The following is a 23,495-nucleotide window of genomic DNA, read 5'->3' on the forward strand; positions in this document are numbered from 1 at the left end:
ACGGACTGCTTTGTTAACAGCGACGGGACGAAGTGGAGCATGCTAACGAGCTGTGAAGCAGAACAATATGTGCAATCACCAACATGGTCATATGTGTGTGGCGTTCATGGATAAAACAAGTAGCTAAAGAGAACGGGTGAAAGTAAGAGAAGTAAAAGGTTCAGAAGTAGGAAACCGGGATGAACTATCTACATTGAGTAGGTCAGCAAGATAAATACGGTGTAACATGTTTTAAATTACCTATTTAAAGAGGTACCATTTAGCAGACCGTTGCATGTCGCTTTTTTAAAAGTTTTTTTGGTTATGCGTGCTTGTGATAAAACTGTAGATGATTTTAGCGAGGCACCTTGGTCGACATATTAGCAGCATAGCATGCCAAACAATGAAGACGCTCACTGGATGCAACGTCTTTTACCACAGGACCTCCCAAATATTCCGAATCAAGTAATACTAAAGAGAGAAAATAACTTGAAATATTTGGTCAGCCATGGCATTGAGCGAGTTTGCATAAACTCACAATATAGAAACAGGACCGAGGACCCAGATCCAGTTGGGCTTGATATAGTTTGAGTAGAATTTGACTGTAGTGTTTACAAATTATCAAGACCTAGGAAATGACAATCTGAGCAAACAATGATCGCATTCAATTATTAACACTCACCCAAGCAGATCTCTCGCATGTGGAAAGCCTTACGGCAGAACCACTGTGTATAAAGGGAGGTAAGACCATATGAATCATAATGGGAAGAGTGAGTTGTATCCCAATCCGACTCCACCTCTGTCCAACGCCTGAGCTGAATCACGATTAGTCAAAACTGACTAAAGAAAGGATATAGGAGAACATACCTCTAATCAATATCTGCTCGCCAGACTCGCCCACAAACATGACAAACAAATGCACCCGCCGTCACCCACGATTCACATCAGAAGCGACGATGGCATACAACTGATGCTACTTGTTTCGCGGGGAGGGGACGGGATACAACAGCATTTCATAAACATCCCCGAGGGCCCAGCTAGAAGCGACGATGGCATACAACTAGCTGAGCTGGTCTCGGGAGTGCCACCTATCAAGACGAGGTGAGGGCAGTGCCATCTGCCCCATCCATGACCCAACTTATGTAGGCATACCGCGCAGGCCTAACCCACCAGGCCGGACTGCGCGGCCGATGTGGAGTGCAATACTTCCTGCTGTGTCTTAAAGTCACTGGGAACGAGTCTACATTGGGCGGGGATTGGTTAGTGCTTTCAGGTCGATAGGACTGACAGTGTGGCAAATGGCTCTGGGCGATATGTCCTAGAGGCGAGATAAATTGAAAGGACACAAGCCAGGGCCAGTTTTGCCCTAGGCGTGGTCAGTAAAATGCTGCACACTACTGTCAGAAGAGTTGAACAACGGCGAGACGGATACGACTTACGCGGTTAAAGGTACGCCATTGCCGAAGCATGGTGTTCGTCTCAAAGATGTGCTGAGGGATAGCACTGAGGGTGAGGAACGATGCGCCTCTTCCGAGAGATGGTAGTGGAAGAGAAGCAAGAGACGATGGGCATTCTTTTTCATGGGCGACGGGTTCTTATACTTACTCTCCGTATGTCATTGTTTGTCTTCATCCAAGGTGGGTGACGACATAAACGATCGTACTTCTCAATAGGGAAATCGTCTTTCCCAAAAAGGTTGTCACCAGCATCTGTTGCCATCAAATGTCTCATCTGAGAGATCGGGGCCGAGCGACTGGGTAGACTTGAAATAGTCCCGATGTCGTTTGCGGATTAAATTTTGGGCAAGATTTCCACACATTAGTTCAACAATATTGAGTTTGATTCAAATATGGAACTAAAATGGCACAAGGTCAGCTACTAACTCTTCGAGGTGCTTAAAAGCCAAAGAGTTTCCCAAGAAAGCTCGATTTCTGCCTCGGGGTTTCATCAAGCTCGTCGTCAAAGAAGACCTTTATACTCCCATTCCTTGATTCCAGCCATATCGCGTCACCAGCCCAATCGCCTGCGTCTCTGATAGCATTAGCGTCAAAATCGCCTATGAAGCTTCTTTGCGCGCCATTCAATTCCGAGAATTGGGTGACCAGCCCTCTGACAGATTCCGAGTACCTGAGGCTCCCATTGCGTAATGACACGCTGACTGGACCTTGAAAAGATCGCGGAATATAGATATTTAAAGACCCGTTCGCAGAGAAGGCTTTGATTTGTAGTGGCAGCCTACTGCCTCTAGATGCCACCTCGTGCTAGCTTGGATATCAGAAACGTGTAGCATGCATGTACAACGCGTCAAAGCTTACAATTTTCAGTGTTATTGTCCCATTGGCAGAGGATGACCGAATGATCGTTTGCTTCCGATTTGTCAATCGACGCGAGTCGTCATTGCTTGTGCCGGGTAGCACAAAAATCTCGGCCTGGATTGAACCATTCCTTGACATGAGTGATATGTTACCCCGCGTCTCTTCAGTCTCTCCATCTGTGAGAGAAGGTAGAAACGCAGAAGGAATGATCATTGTGGGGTCAATTATCCAGGAGCCTTTGATGCTATCATTTTGTCGAGACAAGCAGACGAAATTGGAAGGCTTGATATCAGGGAGTGCCCTCGACGAAGATTGGATGGTGCTAGTTCCTTCCTGGGGGTCCATGTAGGGTGGTGGGGCTTCCTATATCCTTATTAGAATGTAATCCCGAGTGAATTCTGGTATTACGAACATTTTTCAATTCTGGTTCCGGTTCTGAAGTTGCTTCTCCTGCCTTGGATTTAGAGTCACCACCTTCGGGAACTTCAACGATCATCATAACGGGGATTTGGCAACAATAGGTGGTAGATGCTATTTAAGCAATCTACGTAGAATCTTTATATATTTGTTCACGATGAGATGGCAGTGGGAGCAGTGGGCGCAGGTGCGCAGTTGGCAATGAAACAAGGCTGCGCAGTCATTGACTGCATTGATGATTTTGCGGCCGGAGCGGGCGGCCCTGTGTCATTTAGCGATCACATGGATGGTTCAAATACTCGACGACTCGATGCAAACACGATGTTTCCACTGACCCACCGTGACACACCTTGTTACTCTGTATAGCCATGATAGTCAATCGCCCAACTAACACCGCTATTACAAAGGAAGCAAGTATACTAAAATATCGTTTCCGATGGATGACAATGCCAGACACAGCTTCCAGGTCGACAAGGCCCAAACCACCTCTCAACGACACCTGGGTACTTTGTACCTAGGCGATTCCTCGTCCTCAAAGGAGATTGTAATAGAACCATTTGGTGCTTCAGCAAATAAAATGTCTCCAGTCCATTCTCCACTATCCTGGATTACAGCGCCGTTGAAATCGCCTAGAAAACCTACCTGTAGCCCATCATTGTCAGAAAATATGGTCACCATTGGTTTCACCGCCTTCGAAAAGTGCACAGCCCCGTTTCTGACTTTGAAGCTCATCGGACCGTGGAAGAACCGTGGAAGGTAAAGAACGACGCTGCCCGACGCGGATGAACAATTGACTTGAAGAGGCCATCGCGTTGGCTTTGGTGTCAATGAGGGTGCATTTGATGGTACATGCTCATGCTATGAAAGTATGATGCGCTGTACTAGTTGTTTCCACAAGAATTCCACTCACCAGCTTCATTATGATATCACCGTTCTGACAGGTTCCTCGAATATAAATTCGTTTTCTATGAATGTATGCGGCCGTTGTCTGATCCTTCAACGAGGTCATGGGTGACAAAAGGAATATATCGGCGTAGATGAAGCCGCTCTGTATCACATCGAGCGATATATTGCTTCGTGTCTCTTCAGTTTCATCTGGCCTGAGCGGCGGGAGAAATATCGATGGGATTATCATCGTAGGGTCAATAACCCATGAGCCTCGTAACTCGTCATTCTTCCGTGAAATTTGCAACAAGTTGCTAGCCTTGATATCTGGGAGCTGTTTCAACATGTCACGATTGCTGTCCGGACTTGCTTTGCCATCGTTATGCGGAGGCAGGGTAGCCTACCTGGCCCTACCAGCTGGTAAGCTTGGTCTAAGGTCACAAACTTATGATGCATACCATAGTGGCTTCTTCGTGATCCAATTCGTTATCCTTCGTGTTGGAGATATGAAGGGAACTAGACTTTATACAACAGAAGAACCGGGGGGCAGGGGTGTGTATCGTAATACCGTATGTGCAGGTATTCGAGATATTGTCCTGGAGGTTGGCACTGAACAAGCCGTTGATTATAGATCATTAAGAGCGAGTTTCAGAGTGATACAGTAACGTTTGATTGATTGCACATCTGTTCCCGCACGATAGGAAGGTCGAGCCGAACTAAATATACACGGGATAAAGTGAATGCAACTCCATTTTGACTCCATTCAATCTTTGTACATGCTGAAAAGAATATATAATTTACACAAATATATTTAATGAATTATCTCTTGCTTTTAATGTGCCTAGGCGAAGATATGGAGGCAGCCGAGGTACTATTGAATGCGTGGTTAGGACAGTCACCGGCAAATAATGAAATAAAAACATACGTTTGGTGGGTTGTTGAATCGGAGGTTGATGTTCAAACTTGAGATTTGCTTGCGTTCTTCATCGGTAAGGTCGAACGAAGCCGATTCCAAATTCTCGACGAGGCGCTTGGTCTCGGTACTCTTGGGGATGATGCAAAGACCTTGCTGAGTGGCCCAGCGCAGGACAACTTGAGCGGGAGTCTTCCTGTATTTTTCGGCGATGGCAGTCGTAACAGGGTGGACGAATAGGGGGACTGCTTGTTTGGCATTGTCCCACTCGAGTTCTATGAAAGAGGCAGGACCCAGCCTGGATTTATTTTGTCAGTTATCCTATCCGGGAGTGAAAAAGAAACGCGTTACTTACGATGAGTAGGCAGTGACGGCAATTCCTTCAGATTTGGCGTATTCGATGATTGCTTCTTGGGTGAGGTAGGGGTGGATTTCAACCTGGAGAATGCTGGGACGAATACGGGCATATCGCAGGAGATCCATGAGGAGAGCTCCCTGGAAGTTGGAGACACCAATGGACTTGGCGAGGCCGAGGTCAACAAGGTTCTCCATAGCCTGCCAGGTCTCCTGGATCGTTGCCTTGGATTGGACGACCTTGCCTTGAAGGTTTTTCCAGCCAGATGGGTAGCTGTCCTTGGGGTCGACATACTCAAGAGCCACGGGGAAATGAATGTAGAAGATATCGAAGTACCTGGAGCACACGATCAGCTACGGTGCAATCTAAAAACTGAAGCGTTAACTTACTCGAGTCCCCACCATTCCAGCTGTTGACGAACGATCGGCTCGACGCGCTCTTTCTCATGGAAGGTATTCCACAGCTTGGAGACGATGGTAAGGTCCTCGCGCTTAACGATCCCCTCATCGATGGCACGCTTCACACCAAGACCAGCCTCCTTCTCATTTCCGTAATCTGGACGATCGAAAGGGTCAGATAAGTTCGGATAAGGAAGTAGAGTGTTCTGCTTACCGAAGGCACCGTCGAACAGCCTGTATCCGAGCTTGATGGCATTATAGACGACATCGGCAGTGTTTTCGGTGACCTTCCAGAGACCAAAGCTGGCAGGGTTCACAGAAGGTGATCAGGATCTAATCTTTTTCCCACGACAATAATACGACATACCCGATCTGAGGAATCTCTTGTCCGCTGTTGAGCTTAACCTTGGGGACGTTGGCCATTTCTGTGGATGAGTTTTTGGGATTCGGAAGAGAGAGATGGATAACGATAATCTTGCTCGACCTTTCAGCTTTTAAATGAGCGCAGAACCCTACCGGTCCGTCGGATAAGCCTCGCAAAAACGACGGACAGAATTAGTCTCGCGTGAACTATTTATTACAGGCAATTACATACCGATCAGGGCTTGTCACCCCTGTATCTGCCCCAGCCCGCCCCAGTTTCGCCCCGCTGCCGAGAATGAGTGGGAAAATCGCCAAAGATGCTGTTTGCTTGGCTCTCTCATCGTCGAGCATGGTGAGTTCCCCCTATTGAATTGTCGGCCTATTCAATCGCATCCCCCCTCCTGATCTTTCTTTCAGCAAAGCGAAGCAGGAAGAAAGACTTCGAAGGATCAAGGACCTGCATCCAAGATTCCATGAACCGCTCAATGCAAGCGACAGAGCGATTCTCGACCAGTACGTTGAAGACCTGGTCTCCAGTGTTCAGTCTGGCACCCTCAGAGCTACCGACATATTGACAGCGTATGGAAAAAAGGCGCTCAAGGCTCATAAAGCAACGAACTGCTTGACTGAAATCATGATTGGTTCCGCTGTCCATTGGGCCCAGGACTGTAAAACCAACGGGCCGTTGGCTGGCATACCAATAAGTCTGAAAGACGTACGTTCAGGGTGTGATAAGAGTTATTTTCGATAATGCTTACTATAGCATTCTATCTCATTCTACACATATTTCCAGACTATCGGCGTCGAAGGTTGGGATGGGTGCATTGGGTATTCTGCGTGGGTCGGTAAACCGGCTCAAGAAGATTCAGCTCTGGTGAAACTTCTGCGCGATGCTGGCGCCGTTCCATTCGTCAAAACCAACATCCCGATCACCCTCCTCTCTTTCGAGTCCGCGAATGATGTGTTTGGTAGAACGACCAATCCCCACAAGAGCACACACTCCCCGGGAGGATCAACTGGGGGAGAAGCGGCATTGCTCGCCTATGGGGGCTCGCGGATCGGAATAGGCACCGACGTTGCTGGATCCGTTAGGGTACCGGCTCATTATTCAGGAATCTACTCTATCAAAGCGTCTGTGGGTCGCTTTTTGAAGATGGGGAGCAGTACGAGCATGCCTGGTCAAGAGGGCGTTGCTCCTGTCTACTCACCAATGGCGAGAACTCTGGAAGATCTTGACTTTTTCTGGAAAGCTATCTTCATGATGGAACCGTGGAAGTACGACCATTCGGTAAGGCAATGATCGGCAGCGTCATATTTAACCCTGCTCTCACCGGAATGTCCAGTGTCTCCCGATCCCATGGAGGACGATCAACTTGGCCGATAAACCCCTGAAGTGGGGAGTTATGTGGGACGACGGTGAGAGTTGTGCTCGCCGACTACCAAATTTTCTCAAAGGTTTTAGGTGTCGTTCTTCCCTCACCGGCATGTAAGCGCGCACTGGAAATCGTCGTCAGAACTCTGCGAAAAGCGGGGCATGACGTGGTGGAAATGTAAAAATTGTTTATCATTTCTTAGCTCTGTCACTGAAGAGTTCTTGCTGTTGCATTAGAACTCCCCCTAGCCCATACGACGCCCTCAAACTCGGATCGCGTTTAATCCTAGCAGACGGCGGAAAAACCGCGACATCCCCCATACGGTTCTTCGAATGGAACGACTCGGGTATGGTACAAGCGATGCGCATGTTCCGGCTCCCCTCTCTGTTGCGGCGTCTGTATGTCATGTACATCAGATACATCAAACGCGATGAGGTGTACGCTGGGCTTTTGGATGGCTGGCATGATAAAGCTGTGGTGGACTTTTGGCCCCTAGTCGCCCAGAGGGAAGCCTACAAAGCGAAATGGTGGAAGTTCTGGGGGGATAATCAACTTGATTTCATCCTCACTGTCCCTAATGCATTACCTGCTGTTCCTCATGGAGGAATGAGGAATGGATTTTCATCGTGTGGATACACATTCCTTTTTAATCTGGTGAGTTCTTCTGGGAGCAATCGCCCATTTTTATAACGATGCGGTTGATATCTATGGGCTATAATAGTTGGATTACTCTGCCGGTGTGCTTCCTATCACCCACGTCGATAAAGACCTTGATCAACTTGGCGTGTTCTCGCCCCGCAATGCGATCGAGAAAGGGGCATATATGGATTACAATGCCGACGATATGCACGGGCTACCAGTTGGAGTGCAGATAGTTGGGCAAAGACTGGAAGAGGAAAAAGTCATGGAAGGAATGAAAGTTGTAGAAAAGCTCTTGAAGGAAAGTGGAATGGAGTATAAACTGCTTGACGGCTGCGATACGTAGGTAACCTTGTTGATAAACTTGTTGACTCGACTCGTAGTTCCTGTTACGAACTTTAAATGAAATACTGTTTTATGTGCTCTGTATTCTACAGCGGTATTTTGAGTAAGAGTCTATACCAACGCTGAAGGCCATGAACAAATGCCTATCTCTTTCTGTGCATCCTCTGAAGAGTTCTCAAATTCCTTGTAAACGACCCCACAAGTTTCGATCCCTAGAATCGCCCATGTTTCCCTGCACGCGCGTCTGCGCTACTGGGTTAGTCACAGCAAAAAAGGCTTGATCAACAAAACATCAAGATGGTATGATAGATTAGAAAACCTCGCGTAAAAAGGCTCTTTTTTCAGGGTACCTCTTTCGCATTGTCTTCATATCTATATTGAGCCGTACTTCAGTATCGAAGTGATCTAAATTGTGTGCATCATCCGGGGGAGGAGTGTGTCGAAGTCTTGCAGTAGTGCAGGCATTCCGATATGAAATGTTAATGATAAGCCATTCATTCACAATCCTAGTAATGACTTACTCATTGGATGACTTCGAGCTTGAGGGAAGTTGAACCGAATTATCATGTGTTTCGACGGATGATGAATTATTTTTGTGATTATAGCCATTGTGCCCTTGATCATATTCATCCTTGATAGTCGATGGAATGCTGAGGACATCGGATGGGGCACAGTTAGGTGGTGGCGGAAGATACATATGTACCCGCATCCCAGACTTGGCGGTACTGGATGCCTTGGTCGTCGTTCCAAGAGGAAGTATACCTGGTAGCCGAAATGATTTGCTAAGTGCTGGGAGAGTTTGTGCATTTGATCTAACAGAAAGTCTGTCAGAACATATGCGAGATAAAATATACCAATTTTAACTTCATCCTGGCCCGTTTTCGCACAGGTAGTGTCGACCATTCTTCATCAGGATCATTAAGCGTATTGTACGCATCATGTTGGGTTATGTTACGCTTCCGGTTGTGCTGGTGGACATATTCGGTTTTCTGGAAGTATTTCGTTGAGGTTTGTGATTGTGCAGATGTCATGCATTGAGACCGATCCTGTAAATCTTCACGAATCACGTCCGACTGGTCGCCAGTGTCAGTGTGAGGCAATAAGGACCGAAAGCAATAAGAGAGACATTTGCACAAAAAATGGAGGGCGCGACACTGAGAGACACTGTATCTTGGCCAATTTTCTCTACATGAGGTCCTATTATGCTTCAGATATTAGTAGAATCGGACAACATGTTTCAATTGGCGTACCATATTTTCTATGAGGATATAATTCTCTTGATTCTTGATTGTTGTGTGGTACAAATGGCTCCCTAAAGCCTAACGGATAAACAGCGTCGCGGTCTGGATAAGAAGCAGCATGCGGCTTAAGAGGCGAGGAAAAAGACGAGGGATAAAGGCTGAAAGCAACTTGAGGGGCACGTATTGGGGAAGATAGACATGGACGGTTGTGGTTCAGAGAACTTGACGACACTTCGTTGTAAAGCAGAGAAGGCGGAGCATTGCAATTCATAACGCCACTGCCCGGTCTCGCATCTTGTAATGGATCGATGTTGCTTCTAGTTGATATATGCGCATTTGTAGGTCCAAGTGTCTGATTGGGCACTGTCTGGGGAGTAGGAGAAGGCTCCCTAATGCAATAAAAGTGTTAGAAGTATGACAAAGGAACGAGGAAATGAAATAAACAGCTTATATCGAGTTGAACCCATATCTACTGCAGCGGGGACGGTAGGTGCAGCCTCAGGTAGACTCTCATCGCACGACGATTTTATGATGGTGTTCGACGACGTCACGTCAGAATGCTCGTTAGGGGCTAGATGTGCCAAATCGGATATTCCGCCTTTCAGAAAAGATTTCGAGGAGTCTGCTTGTTTAAAGTGGTTTTTAGCTGTTTTTTTCTTTGAAGCTTGAGTCTTAAATCCGTCTATTATGGTACTCTGCACAGGTTTCTGTTTGCTTGTTCGTCTGTGCAAACCTAAAGTACGAGGCATTGTCTTTTCAGTGGCGTTGGATTTGGAGCGATATGCAGCGTTTATTTTGGCAATGCTAAACGGATTGGGTTTGTAGGTGACATTTTCTTCTCTGTTGGACAGGTCAATGTCGTCCAAATCGTCGATATGGGTAGACGTAGGTTGTTTCGTCTCGCCGTCGGTGCATTCGGAATCAGAATCAGAGTAGCATGGATTTGTGCGAAAATCAAATATCCATTCGCTATCAGTCAGGTTTTTTCTAACCATGTAAAGAATATGTGGCTGGTAGATGTGGATGATGGGATGACGGAAGCTCAAGTCAAGGATGGTCACTGGAATGTGGCACCCGCGACTTACCGATCGGAGTTTAAACGCATAACTGGTAAGGTTTTTGATCTCGATCAACCCTTGCTTCATTCACTGACTTTTGAACTATTACGACTCCGAACGATTTAGATTCTTCATGGTAAAAATTCTGGACGATCTGGTCTTTATATCTAACAAAGGGGTAATTTTCCGGGCAAAGGCGTAGCAGTTGGACTGGCCTGTTGACAACATTGCCTTAGTTCAACGTGATCATATGCATTTGGACTTTTGCAACCACAGTAACACGCTACGTTCTGTCGAATGCACCTTTTCCGACCCTTCTCCTCCTGCCACATAACAATGACGACATCGGAAGCTTGCTTCATTGGCTATTGCTAGCTTCGGCTCCCTCCTGGCCGCGTTGTGCCTTCCTCTGACATCGATGTTTGCTCAATCAACGTACCGTGTGGTTCCTGGTCCTTCTAAAGTGGAGAAGACCTCCTATTTAATGTTTTTTTTTGGTTCTCGCGAAGCTCCAACATTCGTGGCCGTGCGCATAAAGTGGCCCTACCACAGTTTTTTCTAGTGAATCTCGTTGCAACCCGTATGCCCGTGATCATGAAGAGACTTCTTAGCAGAGAACACTCTGGATATCTCTATGGTCCGTCAAATTCTTTCGGGTCCCAATTTTGCCCTAGAAGACAAAACGGTCCGGAAAACCGCCTTGTGATCCAAAACTTGTTAGTGAGGCATTTGACTATAAATGAGAAGGTTGTATTGATTTCTGCGCCGCTCTCTCAATCGTTCTTCCTTCAACGCAATGTCCCTTTCCCTTCTTCTAGGAACGGCTCTTTTGTTTTCGAGGACGATATGCGTAGCGTCTTTGTCCTCTAATCTTGGACCGGTCGTCGACCTAGGGTACGCTGCGTTTGCTGGTAATAGCACTTCGCCGGAAGGAATCGAGAACAGCCCTGTTACGTTTTTTGGAAACATTCCTTATGCAGAACCTCCTGTTGGCAATCTTCGTTTCCGTGCACCCAAGCCACTCAACGAAAATGGAAGAGCACAAGTGGTCACTGACGCCAGGAACTGGGGTCCGCCATGTATTCAATGGCCAGCAGTAGTAGGGGTAGGCTCCGAAGGTGCGATCCATCGACAGTAGTTTAAAAGTGATTGCTAACTTTACTAGATTGTTTAACGCTAAATGTTTGGAAGCCAACTAATGCTACTGAAGGATCCAAACTTCCTGTTGTTGTCTATATTCATGTAAGCATGTCCACAATTCTACGGAAACTTTATTACAACTGACATGAATGGTAGGGGGGCGGATTTTTCCAAGGGGTAATAATCTCCCGTATCGTCATTTTCACTCCTAATATTGTTCCCTAGTCTCCATCAGGTTTCCCCTTTAATGACTGGGTTGCACAACACCCAGGTGGTATCGTAGCCGCCTCAATTACCTACCGTTTAGGAGTTCTAGGATTTATGGGCGGCTCGCAAATAGCTGCAGATGGTGACCTAAATGCCGGTCTTCTTGATCAACGAGCAGGCTTGGAATGGATTCAACGTCACATCTCAAAATTCGGAGGCGATCCAAATGAAGTTACGATAATGGGCGAGAGCGCCGGTGGTGCTAGCGTTGTAATGCAAGTTGTTGCGTATGGAGGTGGGTCATTTTTAAAAAACCGATATTCCAACATACTCAGCGCGATAATGACAGGAACCAAACCTGCTCCTTTCAAACGCGCTGCTGCACATTCTATTGGGTTTGGTGGCGTTCGAAATCAAACTGAGGTGGAACGCGATTTCAGTAAGCGAGTAATACATCTATTTCGATACACACGAAGGCCAATGACTTCCAAAAGGCATGGCTGCATCTATCATTGGATGCCCTGACGACAAGAACACCTTGTCTTGTATGAGGAATGCCTCCGTAGGTAAGTCTAACAGAATTCTAGAAGAGGAAACTGTGCTAGAAAGGCAACAGGAGCAATTGTGAGCGCTATAAATCGGCTTCCAAATGATTTATCGCCCGTCATCGACGGGGATAATGGATTCCTACCTGACCTTCCCTCGCACCTGATCAACGCCGGCAAATTCAGCACAGTCGAGTTTTTGGGCGGACACTGCACTGGAGACGGGGCCACTTTTGTGGGAGGGACCCCTGATCAATTCAAGACTGATGACGATATTCGTAACATTCTTTTCGCTAGGTACCGAGGATTGGTAGGTTCTTCTCTGCCAGTTTGTAGCTGTATGTATGCTCACTTGTATCTTTACCTGGAAAGACGGCAGACACAATTGCAAAAGCTTTTGCTCTATATCCAGCTCCAGGAACCCCGGGAAGTACTTTCGCCACTCAATTTGATCGTGCATCAGCGATGGCTGGTGACATTGTGTTTTCCTGCATGTAGGAATTGTTATCCATCCTTCTAATCAGTGCTTACACCGTATTTAGGGATTGGCTGCTGGCTGAAAAGGAATTAGAAAGAGGTGTTAAGAATGTATTTGCTTTCAGGTGATTAAATTCTGTTGTATGAAGAATCAACGACACTAAATTACTAAACGCCTACAGCTGGAATGCCCCTGACACCGTGCTTTTCAACGCGACGCCATACCGGGGCGCTGCTCACACCTCTGATCTTTACTACTTATTCAATGGTAGGTTGATTACAATTTAACTGTCGTCATCCCAAGTCTCACAGGCTATATTTCATAGGAAACAAGTGAGCTCCTTTTTTATAAGAGGAATGTGACCTACTTACACTTCTCAGTCCCTTCAACAACGATGGTAACACCTTTACCCCATTCAACACGGTGGGTGGTTTACATTCCCTTGTGTAATTTGCCTTATCTTAACAGATATCCATACTATCATTGACATTAGAGCGAGGCGGTTTTAGCGTCAGAAGCCATCGCATACTGGACATCATTTGTAGCCAACGGAGACCCTTCTGTCGATAAAAAAGCTACTTCACCCGCATGGACCAAGTTTTCTGCTGGAATAGGACAAGACACGCGCTCGCGCATGCAGCTGACTCGTGGGGGTAACAATGTAACTGCCTCTGGCATGGAAGGGATATCACCCGCTCAGATAGAACGGTGCCAGTTCTGGATGAGTGACACTGTTGCAGGACAAACTCGCCTGTAGTGAGGACCCTAATTTCCTATCTGTTTCTTGTTGACACCGTAATACCAACATTGAATTACATCACGGAGGCTCATATACCACCGACCTCCAAATAAGCATGAAAGGATTATACAAAAAACCCTAGTCTGACATTGGTAGACCGGTTGTGCACATCATTGAAGATTTTGCCTGCGTGAACCCACGCCAATACATGCCAATCATTTTCAACTGCGAATTGTCAACAGCCATTCAGATATTCACATAGATCATAGGATTACTCCTAATGCTGCATAAGGCATATCCAGTACACATCGTTTATCTCGTCATGCATTAAAGCTAAGAGACATAAAACATGCAACACTACAACGGCCATTGGAGTTGACCCGAAAAGTGGACAGAGAGCAAAGCTCTGAGTCAACAAGCCGTCTAACCCAAGTCCACACCAGCAAGCCCAAAAACTTAGAAAGTGGCAGGGCGGTTGGCGACGAAGGTCGAGCGGAACTTCGCAACACGATGTGGGAGGGGGAACTTGAGGTTGGGGGTGAGAAGTTGCTTGATGTATGGGCGACGGACATCCTCGGTCTTCTCGATCTCGACAACACGGAGAACCTAATGGTAAGCGATAGGTTTAGCATTTAATTATACAAGTATACAAGTTGTTGGCAGCATACGTGGATAGACCTGAAGCGGGCACGATGCCTGGCAGCCATGTCCTGGTAGAGACTCTTGACGGCATCGGCACGGGTGAGTTCACGGAACTCCTTGTACATGTTGTGGGTTCCGGAGCGAGAATCGTAGCGAAGCCAGATACCGAAGTTCTTGACCTTCAATGGCTTTTTCTCGTGGATCTACAATAAAGGAGAGCCAATGCGAACAAAAGAGATACCGCAATAAAGCCCTGTAGTCAGCAATCCCATTCCGCCTGCCTCTTGAGGGCTGCAAGGGACATCAAAATGATACATACGACATTGACACCAATGATTTCACCATTGGCCTTCTTGACCTTTTTGAGTTGCCTAAATCATGTTCATCAACGTATACGAACTATTAGTGTTGCAATTACACACCTCAGGAAGTACCAGAAGCGGGATTTGGCAACGACCTCGTTAGGCGCGAAAATGCGCATACGATAGATTTTGGGTGTAGGCTCCGCCTCCGTGGGCAAGTGACGACCGACGACCTGATATTCCTGGAGACCCATTCTGTTTGAAATGAGGAGATGTCAGCGCAACATTCGTAAAAGTACTCTGACCACACAAAAGTTCCGCGCGTCATCCAAGTTGGTGACCATCCATCCATCCCAAGTTGCCTCTTTTTGCTCTCAATAGCCATATAGAATGTACCGGATGTCCGCGCATGTCCACATCATAGGTTAAATTGAGACTCACGTTGGCGGAGGGGTGTTTTCTTGAGGTTAGACGTCGCACAATGTGTTCTGTGGACCGCGATAACTGTCGGTTGTTTGTACATGCTTGCCAAGCAAGTGCATCCGCGGCTTCTCGGCAGACTAGCCAATGCATCATGATGAGATTTATTTCGCATTCTGAACTCGAAGACTACACAAAATTGACAAAGAGAAGCATACAATACAAATAGTGCAAATTTAACAAAAAATGGAAGCGATCTAGTTGATACTACATTTGATACATCTTGAGAGCAAAGAAGCTATTAACCGATAGCCATATCAGTCACGTCTTCTACCGTCGCCGTCGACGAAGATTGACCATTGGGTCGCATGGAAAAGACTACGTCTTTGATCACTTGTGCGATTAGTCCATGCTGTGCCTCTACAGCGATCTTCGTGCTAACAGAAAATGGATCGTACGTCAACAATTTTAAAACATCACTTAACAACACACCTGTCTTTGACACCTTTCGTGAGTTGATTGTCCTCTTTCTTTTTCTCTTCCTTCTCCTTTTGCTTAACATGTTCGCGTTAAATAATGTATAATGCGGCTTTAATTAATTCTGATACCTTTTGTGAGGCCACCGATATGTCTTTATCTTTGATAGTGGGAGCTGTTGCACGTGTATTTGCGACGGAGTTCTGTGCTTTTGCCAACTTCTGATGCAAATCGGTTAACTGTGATACAGCATATGCTCTGTTCTAAAGGATATATTAGGAGAAATTTAGATATGAGATGCAAGCAAAACTCACCGATACAAGTGGGCTTTGACTCAGCGTGTTAACCCAGTACTTGTTCCACAACATGGCCAATAGGTCGTTGTCTAAACTGGACTTGAACACTTCCACCTCTAATTGATAATACTGGTTTGCATGGACACCAAAATCTTCAATTTTGTTCAACGGGATTGATTGGTATTCTGAAGGGGAAACATTGGGTGGTGTATAGTTCTCTGGGAATGTACGGAAAGCGCCAATATCGACCTTCCCAGCAGAGATAGTTCGATTGGGGTCGATCTAGGTATAAGTGAATACAACATAATTTAGAGAAAGATATTCTATTCGTACCACCACAGCAACGAACGGATCTTGGAATTTCTGGTTGTTGATTTGGGTATTAACATCGATACCAGAAAGCCAACATCCATAGCCAGGGTGAGAATGGTACCATCCAATGGCATTCTCCAATCTTTGAGCCTTTTAAAATACTCAGTGTATCGCATGCATCTGATAGTTTTCTACGCACCTTCTCGCTTTGGCTGATGTATTCCACCATGTACTCATTGGCCTCGTGGGCTGCATTAACACGCGTCTCTGTCCCCTGTACCGGCAAAGCAAACGAATCCATGATGACAAGCGAGTTTCCCATCACCTTGCCCTGCATAAGACCCATAATCTCGTAGGGGACTCCAGAGCGGGCGTGAATCACCTAAAGAGAAGAGTCAATCAATTGAATGCGGTCGCTCCTCGCCTAGTGGCATCCGCAAAAGGACGCACCATCTTGATTAAAGCGATGGCAGATATTTTACACGACTTGAAATAATGAGGACTAATTGAAGTCGATATGAGTTCGAACTCCATTATGGAAAATGTTGTGCGTTACTCTTTCGTCCATGGTTGCTCGTTGTTGATCTTCTTGTCAGCCTCCACATCGAAACGATAGATTTCATCCTGGGGTGATACTTCAAGGATTTCATTGGTCAGGGAGAACGTCTTGAGGGCCGTGCTGCTGGACATCCCTGTGGCGTCCCGATAGATGTTGTTTTATTCAGGAGACACTCAATGGTGGGGAACTCCGAAAGAGTGACGAGTTGGCATTGCGCAGTGATCGCGACTGCTTGGCAATACCATCTGAGACAAACATATCGAACGGACTTCGTCATGAAAGTTGAAACACAATCGAAAAATCTACTACTTGGTCAAATGCGAAGTAAAAAGGCCTGCAGTGAAAATTGTCAAACATAAACATTTGAATGAAGGTTCATAAAGTTCTGACGTTCTGAAAACCAACAACGTAAAAGTTATTGGATGGCCTGGGCCCTGACCTGTGAAGTGGCATAGTTTCAGCAATTTCAGAGAGAGGCCCAGGCCATGCATATCACTCGAGTCCCGGGCCACTGGAAATTATAACCATTTATTCATTGTTTCCATTAGTGAACTATACCTACTATCTGGGCCAGTGTCCCAAGAAATAGGCCACTCTGTATTATTATGGAATATTGAACCGTGTTGTAATATTATGACGGGCCGTTAGTTGAGGAAAAGTCTTAGATGTGGCCACAATAAATGGTATAAGAATGCGCATAAAGCGGCAGTGCTTTGGTATACCAAATAATTCCCGCAATTCACCCAACCAAGGATCCCTATACCGCCCAAAGATGAAACAACCAACGACAGAATTCTGGATGGAAACGAGAGCCCGAACTCGTAAGGCTTCAAGTTCAACCATCCCAAAAAAGACAAACGCACCAGCACATCATACACCTTCCACGAAGAAGAAAGTGTACGTTCTCGTTCCAACAAGTCCGTATCCAATTCCCGGCAGAAATATATCTGGCAAAGGACAATTTCGCCAGGAGGTCGAAGTGTCTGACGACGAGGAGGAATCTCCCTTCCAAACTAAGTCAGCCATGGACTCTCTGCTAGATGTACGATACACAATTGAGCATGAGGACACAGAGGAGGCAGGTGAACTTGAACTTAGAAAACGGCCTTACAATATTCACCCAAAATCCCAGGGCCGAGCAAACACTGACGAAATCATGGAGGATTTGGTGAAATTCAGAGAAAATCACGAAAGATACCTGAAGCACGGAGTGACGATAGGGGAATCAGCGGTTAGCATTGCCACGGAACCCTTTGGGGTTTCTGGCTCACAGAGAACTGCTATACGAGCTGATCTTACAACTCGCCAAATACCACACAACACTACTGCGGCGACATCCCGTGGCGGGCCTACTAACCCGCTCGTAGCATCATCGCGCACTGACCCATCTGGTGGTCCACTTCCTCTTAACCGACTTTCCAGCCTGGCCAGCGTCGTGCCAACCGAAATTGTCGATCAAGACAAACTGCGCCAACAGTGGGTTGAGCACCAGTCTACTCACCCACCCTCGGAAGGGCCTGCTCTTCCTAACGATATAATCCACGCCGAGCGGTCGGAAATGCTTAGGCGATACATCCAAGAGCAGAGCGAATGGTGAAATAGATGTTGTCCAAGGCTTTAACTTGTACTTATTTCGTATATCCGTGGCTCTATCAAGTGCTTGATAATGAAATTATGAGTTATATATCACGTAGCGCCCACAAGGCGATTTACTGCCAACTTCGGTGAATTATGAACTATAAAATTATTCTCATTTGATATTTTTGCTGAGAATATATACCTCTAAGTATATTGATGTGTATATAGACGATGTGCGATCAACTAATGCGTTGGCGTACAAAACAATGCAAATACGAGTTGCATATGTACTGACTCCCCTACCAATAAGTCCGCCGCCAAGCTCTGTGACTAGACTCCCAAGCAGTAAGTACACTAGTAAAATCGGCAAACGGGAAATAGGCTGCGACTTGTTCCGGTTAATATCAGGGACAGCTGCCAGAGACAACAATTGGAAAGATTCCACTGTGAGATGCATTGGTGTGACATTGCAAAATCGGGACCGCAGACCTGCCATTAATGTAGCCAAGTTGAAGGGCATGTATACCTGGTATTCTGCCGCTAAAAAGAATCAACTTCGAAGTGGGGCAAGCTGTAGCGTTGTCAAGCAACAGAACCGGCCTTTAGTTGTAGTATACATTGGTCATGGTGTTCTGAAGGCAGGGGATTCGGAGTTAGCTATAATATATTTTTATAGATAGATCATTGCCAGTGATCATCCAGACATTGAGAGTGTCATTACGGATGCACATACGAGTATAGGTATACATACCAATGAAACAAAGAGTTTCAATGTCGTCGCTAAAATCGATGGGTTAAGAGAATCTCACCTCAATAATCGAGTAGGAGTGTGGTACGGCTAAGGGAAAAGGTTTGTGCATTATGGATAGTTGACAAATGGACTCATTCACGTTGAACAGCAAGGTAGATATTTGAATCGGAGAATGAAAGAAGACTACATCGCTTGGCACGCTCTTATAATTAGATCTAAAATTTAAGGCACCCTGTCAGTTGTGGAATATCATCGCTTGCGGCTTGACATCGCTGGGAGTTGACACTCGTGAATTCATGGCCTTCTCGCATGCCTCATAAAGATCGCTGCACACGGGTTCAAAACCTACTGACATTTAGGCCTCCTCCCGACTCCACATATTGATCGTAGTCAATTCACCGTAAATAAAACGTCTTCAATCGGTGTGTACAATCATGATGACACATACCCGACACCCCGCAGTAGGGGTGGCAGCCTAATAAATCTCTCACGTTAATTGTAGCAGAAATACTTGCATTAGAAATCATTACAATGTATTGTGTTTTGAGCGGACCGAACGTTAGACTCGGAGACTGGTCGTGGCACCTCGCACCAAAGAGCTTGTGACGGTTACTGCAATATCTCCGATGATTCCCGGTGAGTCCTCTTCACGGTCAAGATTTCGGCTTGGTTATTTCTGCTCATAGAAAAGTTGAAGCTTCAAAGAATCTATTTTATCTCTTTTATTAATGTTATACTTCATCTACCAACATAATCGCCGCCCCCGTTACTCGCACAGCACAGCTACTGGGGTATCTTTGTTTTGTAGCCGTTGAGTTTATTTTGGCTACAACTGAGAGAGATGAATATTTATGCTTGAAGTCTAAGGTTTACTTCCAAAGTTCAAACTTGTCAATATGGCTATTTATAGAATGACGAAAATTTGACCTGCTCCTACAATTCCAAAGACCCAACCAATGCTTTTCAGAGATACGTAACGTTGATATGAGGGAAGCAAAAAAATTTCTGAATGACAGCTCCTAATGCCCACCAATATGCCATGAATTCTCTTAGCTGGTTTTTGCCAAGTCCTGGAAAACGCTGGGTCGTATAATCTTTGCGGCTTTTAGCGCACAGCTTGACTAAATATTCGGAATTAGACTTGTCAAAGACATTGCCTGACGGTTTTCGAAGGACTCAGTCTACACTTGATTGGTGTTACTACAACGTAAACATTGGGCAACACCTTTGAGGCTATGTTGACATACGGGACATAATTAAGCCATCTACGTGTGCGATTCAGATACGTTTCTCACTGGAAAAATATATCGACTGCATACCTTACTACAGAAGATGAAGCACTTCAAACCATTGACACAACGCAGGTTTTGACTGAATTTTTTTCTCGCTTCTGATTTTTCACAGCCTGTCATAATTCCTCCCCTGTCCAAAAAGTTCATTTGGCATCTGTGGATATCTCGGCATCACCACCAATGGCCTGATTATATACTAGTACCACGTATTGATTTCACAAACTTTGAAGTTCGATGATTTCGATATTTTTGTGGCATCGTGCATTGTCCCTGGTTGAATATGTGCACTAACTTTTCAGATCCTGATGGGTATCCACCAACATGCTCCAAACCGTTTTTGATTGGTCCAGCATATGACGACATAGCCAAAAGCTTACATGGCTTTCATTCCAGGAAACTCGCTTTTGTCATCAAAGGGTACGAATGCCTTCAGATTTCCTGATTTGCGAAACCGTGAAGATAGGTGGTCTATATCGGCCCTAAATTTTGCAACGTGGAATGCTTCGAATACAAATCTAGCATATCTGTGATCAAGTCTTCTTGGTAACTTCTGAAGAACATTGCCATGCTTCGTGCTCGCTATTAGCAGGGTAAAGGCTACAGGCACTGGAAGCACACGAAGCATGAGCAGCTGATACGTTCACGGCCGTGTTACAGACCAGATTCGTAAACTCTTCACATCTCAAGCTCCGGTATATCGCACGTAAATTACTTCCCCACGAGAAAGTGTTATTGTCCTCGAATGAAGAAGCTTCAACGTTTAGGGGACTATTTTTTCATAAAAATAGAGAGCTAGGCATTGGACTTGGGCTTTTATCGCTTACTGTAAATTACCTCCTGTTCATACCATTTAGCATTCGGTATGAGAATCAGAAAGAAAAAAAATACTGACAAAGGAATGAACGGATCAGGCTCAATGATAATTCCATCCTCCAAGTGAAAGGTCAAAGAAGGTACAAGACATCACCGTCGCCTCATGGTCTTCTCCCCGTTCTTTTCACCCGTTCAGCTCCGAATGTTATTAATGAACACAATGCCGAATGGGCGTCATCCAGGCCGAAATAGGGCGTTTAAAGCTAATTAATGGGCGCGTTCGCGTTCTCTGCTCTTCGTAAGACTGGAAGTTAATGACGATGGTTAGTTGAGTCTACGATTAATCGGACAGGGGGAACAAGACGGACCTGTGTCGCAGGGAGCTGCGTCAAGGCATTGTCTAGCAAAGAATCTTATCAGAGCATACCTGACTAGCACTCCACCTCATCCACACACCCAAACAAATGAGGTTCGAGTGGGAGGCATTAAAGGCTCAACCATGCGTTGATTCCATCAAGACCGCACGCATGCGTGGATGGGAGCACCAAGATAGCATTACAGATTGGGCGTTTCCTTTGTTCTATCAGCGTTAGGAAAAAACGGTCTTTGTGTGTGCGAGATGAAAAAGAACGTCGGCGGTCGCAAAGGTTAATCCTTTGTAGGCAGGAAGACGGGTCTGGTGATTCATTTGTACCTGTACAGGCGCCCGGATTGACTCGGAGGAAGCGGAAATGAAAGCCATTTCGCCCACCAGGAATCTGAGGATGATCCTTGAGGGATTTTCAAGTTGAACACCTGGGACGTCCACGCTGCAGTCGAGGTCTCATCAAGGTACATGATGTGTAGTAGGTGGAACCGATAATCAATTTTTCGATTATCCATGATGTGGACAAGGTCCGGCAAGTTCCTGCTAATTTTTTTTTAGTTTGCAGCGGAGCTGAGATTTCATTTATGTTTACAGAGCGCTGATCCGAGCGCTTCAAAGCTTTCACTTAGTTCGTATATCGTTAACCGCATCCATATCCATGTCCTCTGGCGTCAAGCTAGAGAAGGCTAGAGTAATACGTTCAGATAATAATACGCACTCAAACTTGGAGTGAAATGACACGTGTTCCTTGCCAAATCTAGGCCCTTTGCACTGGGTCTCTGTCGGCATTTTCTGCCTTGTTCTGCTCCGACCTCTCTTTTCAGGATTATCTGGGCACGCTAGTCATTCGCGGGAGTGTCGATCATGATCGGTACCCCTCTAGCGTCACGGAAATGGCTGTCCAAGAGCCAATGGTATTCACTCCATTGAAATCCTCCTCATATTCGCGGAAGGCTTGAGGGATGACATTGAGATGAGATAGCTGCTCTCTGACTCATGAGCAGCGGGCGTCCCGCGCTAGAAGCTGTTAATTGAGGTACACATTCACATTTCCGACCTCTGCTGCCAGTGCACAATCTAATCCTGTTTGTGCATACTTGGCTGTTCAATTGAAGATGAGAATCTTGGAATAATCGTTTTTGAGTTCAAGATGGCGTTTTATCTCCTTGCTGCGCTGCGCTGGACCATTCCGATGGACTTGTGTTCTCCGTCCTTTATTTTCCTTGTTTTTCGTTAGATTTTTACATCTCCTAGTGACATCACAAGTCCATCGTGGACCTGTAGAGCTGCAGCCTGCGTACATGCTCAGCCAACACCAATCTCCGACATGCCCATGGAGTTCATATAGGTGGGTTAACACTGACTTGAAAGGTTTCCGAGTCGGATGCCACATCTCCTGTCACAATGTTCACATTCAAGTTCGGTGCCTCGTCGTATATACTTACACTTACCCCCAACTCTTCAAGTTACGTATGCTATTTACCTTCGGCGTACGTACACGTCTAGCTATTATTTCTCCTATACCTCATCTCGCAACTGCGCATCGCCGAAACGACTCCGGCTTTTTGAAGTTTGCACAATGCAAATGAGCCATCCGACCAACAAATACTCAGGAACTGCGATGTCCACCTCCGGAGTCACACGCCAACTCGGTGGCAGATTAGGGTGGAATATAAGTAGGTATTATGGATATAGGATTGGATAGTTTTGGGATAGGATTGGGATGGGATGGGATAAATATACTCACGGTCTCGGTCCTTGAGGGACAGGATCGGACGTGCGCTCGACAGCAAGCTCGCTGGAACGTGAAAAATAGCAACAGTTACAGTAAAGCACCGCGCACATCTTGTACAGCCTGAGGCGCATGGGGAACGATTGCGAATTCACGGTGTAGATTCAAGTTTAGATAGAGCCGTAGTAGTCGCACCGCCGACCGGCACACTGGCAATCTCTGCGCGCGCCAGCCGCGAGCGCGAAGTCTAGCTTAAGCTAGACTACGCTACGCTGATGGTGGTGGTGGTGCCAATGATGATATATATCAGGTTCTGAAGAACGTTCTTTGATTGTCTTTTTTTCTTTTTTTTGTAGACCCGGGTCAAGGGATGGGGGATGGGGGATGGAAAAGGCGTTCTCGCGTTCTGGTGTTCTGGTGTTCTGGCGTTCTATGTTCGCAAGCTCCCAGGCTCTCATGATCGTCTTCCCAGTGGCTCCAGGGCGTGCGTATGCGTGCGTCGCATCCTGCACTAGCAGTCTAGCACTAGTACCCCAAGCGCGTCTTCGCGCTTCGAGCTTCGTA

The 23,495-nt window shown here is 46.1% G+C and overlaps 7 protein-coding genes across 7 annotated transcripts; 3 read left to right on the forward strand and 4 right to left on the reverse strand.

Moving 5' to 3' along the window:
• Positions 1-1,874: 1,874 nt before the first annotated feature.
• JR316_0009804 (uncharacterized protein) lies at positions 1,875-2,790 on the reverse strand (the record flags this gene model as incomplete). Its single annotated transcript, XM_047895488.1, has 3 exons — positions 1,875-2,240; positions 2,295-2,657; positions 2,707-2,790. The coding sequence occupies 3 exons, from the start codon at positions 2,788-2,790 to the stop codon at positions 1,875-1,877; spliced, it is 813 nt and encodes a 270-aa protein (XP_047745207.1).
• Positions 2,791-3,200: 410 nt separating this feature from the next.
• Positions 3,201-5,976, reverse strand: JR316_0009805 (putative NAD(P)H-dependent D-xylose reductase xyl1; the record flags this gene model as incomplete). The annotated part of the gene is made up of 10 exons (XM_047895489.1): positions 3,201-3,569; positions 3,622-3,996; positions 4,055-4,112; positions 4,165-4,205; positions 4,522-4,807; positions 4,865-5,200; positions 5,254-5,419; positions 5,477-5,565; positions 5,630-5,746; positions 5,858-5,976. The coding sequence occupies 10 exons, from the start codon at positions 5,974-5,976 to the stop codon at positions 3,201-3,203; spliced, it is 1,956 nt and encodes a 651-aa protein (XP_047745208.1).
• Positions 5,977-6,110: 134 nt separating this feature from the next.
• JR316_0009806 (Acetamidase) lies at positions 6,111-7,983 on the forward strand (the record flags this gene model as incomplete). Its single annotated transcript, XM_047895490.1, has 7 exons — positions 6,111-6,138; positions 6,204-6,340; positions 6,419-6,913; positions 6,969-7,041; positions 7,088-7,175; positions 7,235-7,652; positions 7,720-7,983. The coding sequence occupies 7 exons, from the start codon at positions 6,111-6,113 to the stop codon at positions 7,981-7,983; spliced, it is 1,503 nt and encodes a 500-aa protein (XP_047745209.1).
• Positions 7,984-8,292: 309 nt separating this feature from the next.
• JR316_0009807 (uncharacterized protein) lies at positions 8,293-10,218 on the reverse strand (the record flags this gene model as incomplete). The annotated part of the gene is made up of 6 exons (XM_047895491.1): positions 8,293-8,428; positions 8,504-8,794; positions 8,847-9,055; positions 9,109-9,179; positions 9,233-9,612; positions 9,668-10,218. 6 exons carry the CDS (start codon positions 10,216-10,218, stop codon positions 8,293-8,295), a joined length of 1,638 nt encoding a protein of 545 aa, XP_047745210.1.
• An 859-nt stretch (positions 10,219-11,077) lies between these two features.
• Positions 11,078-13,408, forward strand: JR316_0009808 (Lipase 1; the record flags this gene model as incomplete). Its single annotated transcript, XM_047895492.1, has 13 exons — positions 11,078-11,399; positions 11,447-11,523; positions 11,578-11,598; positions 11,647-11,923; positions 11,978-12,067; positions 12,123-12,194; positions 12,245-12,483; positions 12,546-12,667; positions 12,716-12,775; positions 12,833-12,918; positions 12,977-12,983; positions 13,032-13,074; positions 13,145-13,408. 13 exons carry the CDS (start codon positions 11,078-11,080, stop codon positions 13,406-13,408), a joined length of 1,680 nt encoding a protein of 559 aa, XP_047745211.1.
• A 438-nt stretch (positions 13,409-13,846) lies between these two features.
• On the reverse strand, positions 13,847-16,529 carry JR316_0009809 (COP9 signalosome complex subunit 5; the record flags this gene model as incomplete). The annotated part of the gene is made up of 13 exons (XM_047895493.1): positions 13,847-13,996; positions 14,059-14,235; positions 14,352-14,403; positions 14,455-14,589; positions 14,776-14,794; positions 15,061-15,191; positions 15,247-15,308; positions 15,363-15,494; positions 15,546-15,809; positions 15,861-15,989; positions 16,039-16,221; positions 16,290-16,341; positions 16,396-16,529. The coding sequence occupies 13 exons, from the start codon at positions 16,527-16,529 to the stop codon at positions 13,847-13,849; spliced, it is 1,620 nt and encodes a 539-aa protein (XP_047745212.1).
• A 641-nt stretch (positions 16,530-17,170) lies between these two features.
• On the forward strand, positions 17,171-17,995 carry JR316_0009810 (uncharacterized protein; the record flags this gene model as incomplete). The annotated part of the gene is made up of 1 exon (XM_047895494.1): positions 17,171-17,995. One exon carries the CDS (start codon positions 17,171-17,173, stop codon positions 17,993-17,995), a length of 825 nt encoding a protein of 274 aa, XP_047745213.1.
• Positions 17,996-23,495: the final 5,500 nt, after the last annotated feature.

This window comes from Psilocybe cubensis, chromosome 9, assembly GCF_017499595.1.
Source record: "Psilocybe cubensis strain MGC-MH-2018 chromosome 9, whole genome shotgun sequence".
Lineage (NCBI taxonomy): Eukaryota > Fungi > Basidiomycota > Agaricomycetes > Agaricales > Agrocybaceae > Psilocybe > Psilocybe cubensis.